The sequence below is a fragment of the Ranitomeya imitator genome, chromosome 8 (genome assembly GCF_032444005.1).
Source record: "Ranitomeya imitator isolate aRanImi1 chromosome 8, aRanImi1.pri, whole genome shotgun sequence".
In the NCBI taxonomy this organism is placed as follows: Eukaryota; Metazoa; Chordata; class Amphibia; order Anura; family Dendrobatidae; genus Ranitomeya; species Ranitomeya imitator.
Window position 1 is genome coordinate 80,246,266 of NC_091289.1, and position 11,409 is coordinate 80,257,674.

General features: G+C 43.4%; 1 protein-coding gene across 1 annotated transcript; it reads left to right on the top strand.

Annotated features, from left to right (window-relative positions):
• The first annotated feature begins 1,570 nt into the window (after positions 1-1,570).
• LOC138647836 (uncharacterized) lies at positions 1,571-7,890 on the top strand. Its single transcript, XM_069737117.1, has 7 exons — positions 1,571-1,682; positions 2,256-2,310; positions 2,413-2,619; positions 2,714-2,860; positions 2,949-3,065; positions 3,305-3,694; positions 6,193-7,890. The coding sequence occupies exons 2-7, from the start codon at positions 2,256-2,258 to the stop codon at positions 6,222-6,224; spliced, it is 948 nt and encodes a 315-aa protein (XP_069593218.1). The 5' UTR covers positions 1,571-1,682; the 3' UTR covers positions 6,225-7,890.
• The last annotated feature ends 3,519 nt before the right edge of the window (positions 7,891-11,409 follow it).

Here is an 11,409-nt window from a genome sequence, read left to right on the forward strand (position 1 = left end):
GCATTGACCGCGCCAACTAGCTTAGGAATGGACGAGTAAAATCCTGATTTTATGTGATACTGTACTAAAGGTTCGCCGTGTTTAGCCGCGTAGAAGCTCCCTTCAAAAGCATCAAACGTGTTCCACGTATGGGGGTACTGTATTTCCGTTAACGCAACCTCATAATCTGCCGAAAGATGAACGGCCCGCGCTAACTTGGTATTGTACTCCGATATTGTGTTTTCAGGGTAGATTTTAATTGACGAATTACTGGGTAATGTCACGAAAAATGAGCCCGCTTCCATGGTTATATATCTGTCAACTCTGAGGCCGGGATCCAACTATTGAATTTTTCGGGGTAGCCCAGCCATTTGACAAAGCAATGACTCACACCCCTGACACGTTTTTTTCTCAAAATCTTTTCTACTCTGTAGACACGATCCTCATCCATAGGTATTTTTTGCAGCTCTTCCTTATAAAATGACCCCTCTACAGGCTCTCCGGCTAAATCACTGATTTTATAAAGGGGTTTATGAAATTTATTGGAGACGCCGGTGATTAAAAAAATCTCATCGCTGTACGTCTTCTCATAGCCCTTACAGAAGGTCGATTTATAGCGCGATATTCTCACATGAGAGCCGACCGTTAAAGACGGTTTAATCGGTTTATTAGTAATAGTAGAACTGTAAATATTGCGCCAGATTTGCATCACGTTTCTCTCTGACACAGACGCGGGACTACAGCGGATCGTTGAGTGGTACGTATGGTTGTAGCTATGCAGCAAATCCGGTAAAATATCAATATACCTAAAGGTATTATGATGCGTAAGATAGCGCCACATACGGGTTTTTAATGTGCGATTAAAACGCTCGACCATAGCGGCTTTTACATCATTGTTTGTAAAAAAGTGATGAATATTGTACGTATTACATAGCTGTTTGAGTGATGAATTTATAAATTCTTTGCCGCGATCCGTCTGCAGTTTCTTCGGTATGCGCTTATCATTTTGAAATATTAATTCGAACGATCTGGCGACACTAGCGCCTGTCTTGTTTGTCAAGGCTACGCACCATGCGTATCTCGATAGAACATCAATCACCGTCAGGATGTATTTGACATTATCATTTTCCCTTGAATAGTCAATTAAACTTACGAGATCCGCCTGCCACTGCGCATCAATGGCCGAGACGTAAATTTTATTTGTCAAAAAGCGTTTTCTAGCAGGCTTGTGTAGCGTATAGGTGTCTTGCTTATTTAACCAGGCAATAACATCAGATTTCTTTATACCGCGTGCTCTTGCAGATCTAAATAATTTGTCAATACCCGAGAATGAGCCGGGTGCGCGGCATGTAAAATATTGTTTTTCTAATATGACATCATACGATTTAGACGTCATGATTGATTAAAATGATTGTGGTTCGTTAATCAACAGCCTGCTTCTTTCAGAAATTCAGCTGTATAAAAATTCCTGTTTTAATCCGGATATATCATGCGTGAGTTAATGCATGCATTAATTGCATGTATGGTTGTGTTCTGGGTGTTAACAGCAGGCGTGTGGTGGGGGCGTAACTGGGCGTGTTTCTGGGTGTTAACAGGTGAGCTGGTTTCTGACACTCAGGATAAATACAGGTGGCTGGCCCACTAAGTACATCAGACAACCACCAGAAGTCCGACCAGACTAAAAAAAGCAAGCTATTCTAAATGTAAGTATATAAGACAGTTGTGTTATTATTCGCAAATGCTTAATTATATTTAACTATGCATCTCTAAAACCATAATTAAGGGTGTTATTTGTCTAATAAGTTAGTTTTATACTGGAGGATAGCTGCATATTTAGTATCGTTGTATAATATAGTTTTACTGCATAAAACATATTCTGTGGTACATAATTAATATAGAAAGACTTATCCGCGGACAACTATTATAACATAATTTATGTAATACAGTAGTTAATAACTGTCAATACGCCCTAACTAGCGCCTGCAGCGTTTACTTACTACATGTGTGTTGTTTAACATAGACATATTTATAGTCATATTTATACAGTAGCGGTATATTTTGTGGGGCTGTGTAATATAGTTTTACCGCATAAATCATATTTGTGGCGCATAATTAATATAGAAAGACTTAGCCGTATTACCCATGATTTGCTTAGTATAAGAATATTTATACACGGGGAGCAGTTTATTTGTTGGGGTATATAATTGAGTTTGACGAGTAGTGGTGTGTGGATAATATAGATTGCGCATAAAATTTACACAGATAATTTATTTTAGATGGAATCCCAACATTTTTCGGCTTTTTCCAGTCAAGTTGCGGATTCGGTAATAGGTATGTTTCAAGATTTATATACATGTATCTGTTAGTGTCCCATTCTAACTAAGGGCTGTTTTTATATATTATCTTTATATTGTTTATTCTTTCTTGTTTAAGATGAATTAATCAGGACCATCCCCGATAATCTAGATGAATTTACCAGGAACACCCCCGATGCTGTAGATGAATTTATCAGCAACTATAGCGATGATTTTTTAAACGGCTTCAGCGTGCCTACTCTGGAGTGTGATACACCTGGAGCTGAGTATAGTAACACTAATGCAGGTGTCGCTGCTGTGTGGGATTTGACTCAAGGCATCATAGGTGCGTTGTGTGACTGCTGTGTATGTATGTGTGTGTGTGTGTATATAGCTTTTAAGTATTTAGACGTGTAAATATATATATTAATTCTTTACAGATGTCGACATGTTTCCAGAACCAACCACCACGGAACACAATCAGCCGCCTGTTGAGGAACTGATGTACCAGACCCCCACGCCGAGAAACAGCCCTGATTCTAGAGCACCTAAAAAACAGCTCGGACCGGGGGGCAAAAAAGGGAGAGGTGAGAATCGTATGAAAAGTTTTTTTTTGCACAACCGCTCTGCGAAAATCCACCACGCCTCTACTAAGGCCTGTATCTTTATTTATAGCTTGTAAACTGAAGCCTAGAAGAATTTTCACAAAAGAGAATATACCGGAGCTAATGGAGAGCATCGCAGAAGCTGCAGAAGACGCCACGGCAATCATTCACCACACATCGCTATCCCGTAAGTGTATATTTTAGTATACATGCACAGTCTCTGTACAGTCAATGATGCACGTGCTTCATCATTGAGATCCATGGCCCCCACATATCTGACACATGTATAATCTATCCTGCAGCTAAGCGCAGCGGCCTGCGTCGGTCTCACACATATCTGGCACACGTATAATCTTTCCTGCAGCTATGCGCAGCGGCCTGCGACGGTCTCGCACATATCTGACACATGTATAATCTTTCCTACAGCTAAGCGCAAAGTCATGAGAAAAACACCTCCAGCACCTCTACAGCCGCTACAGATCACCGAGAATGGCGCAGCACAAGCGTGGCCGGCGATACAGACGGCTAATGGTTCTGTTAGAGCATATCCGCTATCACCGATCTGCGTGGTGCAGGACGCAGGAAACCCTGTACCGTCGGACCATCGTGAAATACCCCATTCAAGTACCGGTCAGCCATCGACAATCCGTGTGAATGACCCCGCGCCACTATATCCAGAAGTGCTCGAGGCACCCCGAAAACATAAGCGGAAAACAAAACATGTTACAGAGTCACCAACCGCATCCTGCGCCGTGGGTGCAACAGCCACGATGAGTCGTGAAGAGTATGATCGCGAGATTGATCAGCTCGCTGATGGTAAGCAACCATCCATAGAACCGCTCATTATACGTATGTCCCACACTATGCAACCGTCAGCGCCATGTGTAACGGGGCCTGCTAATGCCTCTGGGGCCGGACCCTCAGGATCCTCTAATTTGGGTGACATATCTCATGTCTGTGTATCTAACTCTGTTAATGTTAAGAAACGGTCAAAGAGGTCGCGGCCGGCTGATGTTAAGGGGTGTAAAGAGCTTAAAATGTGTAAAAAGCCACGGATTCATGCTCCTGGAGTGGTATGAGACACAGGTAAATACAACTTTTGACTTCAAGGCCGAGCTAAAATCTTATTGCAAACAAGATGTTGAAATTTTGAGACACGCCTGCGAGATCTATAGAGAGCGTATTATGCAGATGACGCAGAAAAATGTTAAAAAATACTGTAAGCGTCAAAAGCAAAAGATTGTAGTGCGCAGATGTGTTGATCCTTTTCAGCTCATCACCCTGGCCTCGGTGTGTATGACAATGTACCGGTTTAAATTTCTACCAAAAAAGACAATCGCCATTTTACCTGGTGATAATTATCACAAGGCAAAAAAGCGCTACTCGACACCCGCTATACAGTGGCTCATGTATGTAGCCCACTCTGAGAACATCGACATACAGCACGCTTTGAGAGGCGGTGAAAAACAGGTCGGGAAGTATTTTCTAGATGGCTATGCCTATGTTAGCGGCCAGCACATAGCCTTTGAATTTCAGGGGTGTTTTTACCACGGTTGTCCCGTGTGCTATAATGAAAATGACACAAATAAGGTCACAAGCACGTCCTACGGCCAGTTATATTACACCTTTTTAGCTAAAAAGCGTTACTTACAGTGTTGCGGGTACACAGTAAGACTGATGTGGGAACATGAGTGGAATGAAATGGTTGAAAATGATTCTAACCTTCAAACATTTCTTCGTCAGATGGAATTCCCCGCTCCTTTAGACCCCCGTGATGCGCTTTATGGCGGGCGAACTAACGCCATTAAGCTCTATCACCATCTGGAAGAAGGGGAGACTTTACACTACTACGATTTCACCAGTCTGTACCCCTTTGTAAACAAAACTAAAACATACCCTGTAGGCCACCCAGACATCATCTACGACAATTTTGGATTCATTAAAAAATACTTTGGCATTGCTAGAGTCAAGGTCTACCCGCCGAGAGATTTATTTTTTCCAGTTCTACCGGTAAAACTCAACAAAAAATTAATGTTTCCCCTTTGCTACACATGCGCTGCAGATTCCCAGGCAGATATTTGTGCCCACAGTGATGAAGAACGGGCGCTGACAGGCACCTGGTGCACTATAGAGCTCGAGATGGCGATAGAAAAAGGGTATCGGATCGCTCACATCTATGAAATATGGCATTTTCCTAAAACCACTGATGATCTGTTTGCGCCTTACATTAAATTACATCTTAGGGATAAGCAGGAAGCCTCTGGTTATCCTAGCTGGTGCACTGATGACGCCAAGAAACGGCAGTACATTGACTCTTTTCTTGAAAAAGAAGGTGTCCAATTACGGCCTGAAAATATAGCTGTCAATCCTGCTAAGCGCCAGATCTCCAAGCTTTTCTTAAATTCTTTATGGGGAAAGTTTGCTCAGAGATCTAATCTATCATGTACCAGCATTGTTAGGGATCCAGATGAGCTTTTTAAGTATTTGTTCCTGCCTTACTATGACATTTCGATGTTACATTTCCTTGATGATGACACCGCAACCATTAACTGGAAATATGCAAAAGGCCACCACACACTCAACAAAAACACAAACATTTTTATAGCGTGTTTTACAACAGCGTATGCTCGGTTAGAGCTCTATTCGCTGCTGGACCGGCTGCAGGAGAGGTGCCTTTATCACGACACAGACTCAGTTATTTTTGTACAGAGAGATGGTGAGTGGCAACCGCCTTTAGGCGATTACCTGGGGGAGCTGACCAGTGAAATACCCGATGGTACACACATCACAGAATTTGTATCCGCGGGCCCCAAAACTTACGGCTACAAACTCAACACCGGTAAAACTGTCTTAAAAGTTAAGGGGATAACACTAAATGTTGGTAACTCTCAATCTATTAATTTCAACAGTCTGAAAGATCTAGTTCTGGACTACCCGCGCAATTCTGCCGCAGAAACTCAGAAACGTATTGTCGTACAGCAGGCGTCCATTGTGAGAAATAAAAAGTACTGGGATATTGAAACAAGGCCATTACGCAAAACACAAAAGTGCGTTTATACAAAGCGGCGACTATTAGACGATTTCACAACATTACCTTTTGGGTATTAGTCGAGTATTGTGATGGATACGCGTCTGCAACACCCGTTCTCGTGCATTCTAGCAGGCCCGTCTAATTCTGGAAAGAGCTATTTTGTAAAACAGCTGCTATATAATATTGAAGCTAATTTTTCTCAGAAACCTGATAATATTGTATGGTTTTATTCGTGTTGGCAAAAACTATATGATGAAATCTCTCTCTCTTTTCCCCACGCCAGATTTGTGGAGGGTCTGCCGAATACATTCGTAGATGACGAATTATTCCCACCGGAGAAGGTGAATTTGGCGATTGTTGATGATCTCATGGAGAGTGCTAGTGAGAATTGTGAGATAGAAAAAGCCTTTACCAAGTATGTGCACCACAGAAATCTCAGCATTTTCTACCTGGTGCAAAACATATTTTGTCAGGGCAAGAAAAGCCGTACGATAAATTTAAACACAAAGTACATGGTGCTTTTTAACAACCCCCGAGATAAATTACAAATTTTAACTCTAGCTCGTCAGATGTATCCCGGAAAAACACGTTTTTTCCTAGAAGCTTTTGAGGATGCCACGCGGGAGCCTTACGGGTATTTGCTTGTAGATTTGAGAGCTAATACTCCTGAGGATCTGCGTTTAAGGACTGGGTTGTTTCCACCCGCGCTGCCCGCTGTCTATGTTCAGAAGAAAAAAACTTCTAAAAAGTGAATTTTACCAGGTATCAGACATTCTACACTGTGGTCGTTGTGATGTAAAGATGTCTGAGAGGCTCCGGCGTAACTGGGCTCTCTTAAAAACCCTAGTGAAAGCAACCCCCGCTGTCAGAAAGTCTATTTTGCGCGATGCAAGCAATGATTTAATTACAGCCATAGGCGAGATTGCTTTAAATATCTTAAAAGGCAGGATTCCGCTGAAAGAGCGCCAAAAAGGTATATTAAAGAAGTGGCGTAAAGCTATAAGAACCCTGAGCGACAGGTCTCAGCCCATAAAGAAAAAGAAGCGCCTACTAAAACAGGCCGGCGGGTTTATCGGTCCTCTTTTAGCTTTTGCAATCCCAATAATAACAAGCCTGATCGCCGGAAGATAATGGAGCATACAACGAAAATGTATCTAGTACCCAAACAGGAGCTAGACAAACTAAGACCCGGTACTACAGATAACATACGCGACAGTGTTATTCGGCGCCTTGATGGTGAGATTAGCGACATTTTACAGCGTCGTGACATTCCCGATGATGTGAAAATTAAAATGTATAGCGCTGTGCTACAACGCTACTTGGTACATACGAGGCACAGCTCAAAAGAAGTAACGGCTTTAAATCTCGTTAGCCCTCCTGATCCTGGTCAGCAGCAATTGCCAAATACCGACTCTGATAAAAATCATGAGATCGCTGAAATTGTCGGACATATAAACCAAAGATATAAAAAGAATGCTGAATTTTTACTAAACAGGCTGCTGCAGAATAAAAATGTCACAGCATGGAATAATAATGCTGAATTTATTTTCAAAGGATCCGTAATACCAGGGTCTAACTTACTGGATTTGGTACGTAGTACAACGCAGAGTCATGCTCTGAACAGTAGAAATTTACCACCGGGTTGGGATTCATTTATGCAGGCTATGGCCGAACTAAATATGCCGTCTACAGTTGTGGGTAACCCCGCTACTAGGAAGCTTTTAGATGAATTAAAAATTACCAACAGTGAGACACGCTCTGTATCTACACCGCTGAAGTTAGCGGCGTCACCCCGTACAATTCAATCTTTACATTCCCCGTCATTAGGTACCACACGTGGAACTTTGCTACCTAAAAAAAGGTCTCTACCGCTGCTACAAACCATGTGGCTCACGATGTAAAGAATGTACTGGATAAATGCTGTACACGCCTTGTAACGCTATATTAATTATTTTGTAAGAAGTGTAATTGTTCATTGTACTATTTAATGTTTTTACTTTTTATAACCTGTAAGAATTTTTTATAGTGTTGAAATGTCTTTGAGATGCTGTTTTATTGTGAGAAATAAATCTTTTAAATTTTTTTTTTTACAATATCGTGTCTTTGGTTTTTATTCGTATAAAACACGCCGCTTCTTACTTGTGTTGTAACATTGGGTCATATTATAACTTGTGTTGTGACATTGGTGCATATCTCTTCTGTGTATATAAGGCAGCCACAAGGATAAAACCTGCTACAATGTGAATAAACACAACTTGCAATGGCCTCAGTAGATAACAAATAACTTTGCAGATGCCATCTTCAGGACACAAAAAAGAGAAAGCAAATATCAATTCAGGTACAATACAAGTACAAATGTGTTATAAAACAAAGTTCTGCTTCACAAAGATCACCAAACAGCATGAGTTTGTACAAAAATATCTGACCCTCAGATAACACAGCTGTTTTCTGAGAAAGCTAATACAAAAAACAAATAACCTCAGATGCCATCTTCAGGACACAATAACTTTTCTGTTTGTGAGAATAAACATTTATGGGGTACGCAAATACAACAACAATTGCTTGACCTAGGTGCTATAAATTGACCTAGGTGTTATGAACCTCTGAACCGCAGTTAACCTAATTTAGATAATGTTCACCATTTAGTTAGTGTTCACCATTTACAAAAACAAATAGACAGCTTTAAGTTCTCCACTATATGAATACACTGCAAATACCCACAGCAGATTCTCTGTTTGGGAAAATAAACATTTAGTTAATGTTCACCATAGTGTTCAGTAGAGACACATATAAACAGCTTTAAGTTCTCCACTATATGAATACACTGTGAATAAAACAAAAGCTTACAGAATCAAACTCGGGGATACGTATAAAATCTATTATAAAACAAATGAGAAAGGTGTTATAAACCACGTGTAAAATAAATACACGACTAGGCTATAATTATAAACATGTGTTATTCCACAAAATACGGGAATAATATCAAAACTACAACAAATTAAACTATATTAAACTATATCAAAAGGGGAAATCAAACAAGGAGGGACAGCTGGATACCAGCCGTCAGACAAGGGGAGGGGAGGGGTTACACATTTTGATACACTTTGATAGGGGCGGGGCACCTGTCAGATTGAGTTTGACGGATCATGGCTATTATACACTACTGGCCTACACTCTGCTCCTCTACTCCTCCTGCTGACCCTGGGCTCAAACAACGCCAGTTTCTGCCCGGAAATGCTAGCTGCACAGAGAAAAACACCAGCCAATGTGTTAGTGGGGTTCAGCACCGCCAGCTGTTCCCCTGCTGTGTAGTCGGCAACGTGTCCAGCACAAGCCACGCTGGCACAACAGAACAAAAGCTGCCACCAGTGCAGGCTGCGGCCTACACTTTGCTCCTCTCCTCCTCCTCCTGCTGACCCTGGGCTCTAACACCGCTAGTTTTTGCCCGGACATGCAATCTGCACAGAGAAAAACACCAGTCAATGTGTCAGTGGGGTTCAGCAACGCCAGCTGTTCCCCTGCTGTGTAGCTTGCAACGTGACCTGCAAACGCCACGCAGGCACATGAACTGAAATTGAAGGGAGCCTGCCCCCCACCCACAGGTGTTTCTATGTATAACAGCCACCTTGTACAGCAGTACTGCTGCATTTGTACAAGGTGGCTGACTTTTTCTCCTTGCACACGTGGAACTCAACAAGTACAAAATGTGTCTCATTACAGACCATTACAATGTCCCTGAGGTGTGACTTTCCTTTTTAATGACACGCAGCACCCCCATTGTTAGCGCTGCCCGTCTCCTGACATCATTGGTTGGCTGGCTGTGCCTGTGCGTCCCCCCTGCCCGACACAACGCCCCCCGTTGTCTCATATATTTTGACTGCGAGGGTGTGATTGATGGGCACGAGCAGTGCATATGTTCCCCTGTTTTCACTCCCCTCCTTCCGCCTTCTTCTGACTGTGCGGCCTCATGGCCGCGGCATGCGATAAGGGATCAGCTGAGGCCGCCCAGTCTGAAGCAGGTGTAAGGACATGTGTGAGCGGCGAACATATTTACTGCACAAGGCCACGAATCCCAGCACCGCAGTGTGACTTTAGGAAAAGCCACTATGGGTCTGGGATTTATGGCCATCGTTAACCGCACCGGCCAACATGAAATGAGGTCATGAGACGGCCTGCACTAACAGGGTATTGCCAAGGGATAACACAATAGCGCAGACTCCTGTACAGCAAATAACAACGCTCAGGAATCTGCGCCCAGTACCTAGGTGCAAATTTTGACACCTGTGCTGCGTCTCGTTAAAAAGACAAGTCACGCCTCCACAACTGTTTGACAGTATAATGGGCTAAATAGTGTACGTGTTTAATTCAGCGTGTGCAAGGAGCAAAATTAAATAGAGCAACCTTTGACTTGTGCATCATTAATGCTGTTCAAGGTGTGGCTCTTGTACCTTGCAACACCTGAGGGGGGGGGTTAAAGGTAACCTTTGAAATTGGTTCAACTAGGCTTCGGCCTACACTCTGCTCCTCTACTCCTCCTGCTGACCCTGGGCTCAAACACCGCTAGTTTTTGCCCGGAAATGCTAGCTGCACAGAGAAAAACACCAGCCAATGTGTTAGTGGGGTTCAGCACCGCCAGCTGTTCCCCCGCTGTGTAGCCGGCATCGTGTCCAGCACAAGCCACGCTGGCACAACCGACCAAAAGCTGCCACCAGTGCAGGCTTCGGCCTACACTTTGCTCCTCTCCTCCTCCTCCTGCTGACCCTGGGCTCTAACACCGCTAGTTTTTGCCCGGACATGCAATCTGCACAGAGAAAAACACCAGTCAATGTGTTAGTGGGGTTCAGCACCGCCAGCTGTTCCCCTGCTGTGCAGCTTGCAACGTGACCTGCAAACGCCACGCAGGCACATGAACTGAAATTGAAGGGAGCCTGCCCCCCACCCACAGGTGTTTCTATGTATAACAGCCACCTTGTACAGCAGTACTGCTGCATTTGTACGAGGTGGCTGACTTTTTCTCCTTGCCCACGTGGAACTCAACACGTACAAAATGTGTCTCATTAGAGACCATTACAATGTCCCTGAGGTGTGACTTTCCTTTGTAATGACACGCAGCACCACCCTTGTTAGCGCTGCCCGTCTTTTGACATCATTGGTTAGCTGGCTGCGCCTGTGCATCTCCCCTGCTCGAAACAACGGCCCTCGGTGTCTTATTTTTTTGGACAGCGAGGGTGTGATTGATGGGCATGTGCAGTGCATATGTTTGCCTGTGTTCACTCATCTCCTTCCGCCTTCTTCAGACTGGGTGTCCTCATGGCCTCGGCAGGCGATAAGGGATCAGATGAGGCCGTCCAGTCTGAAGCAGGTGTAAGGACATGTGTGAGCGGCAAACATATTTACTGCACCAGGGCACGAATCCCAGCACCGCAGTGTGATTTTTTAAAAACACACTGTGGGTCTGGGATTCATGTCCATCGCTAACCGCAACGGCCAACATGAAATG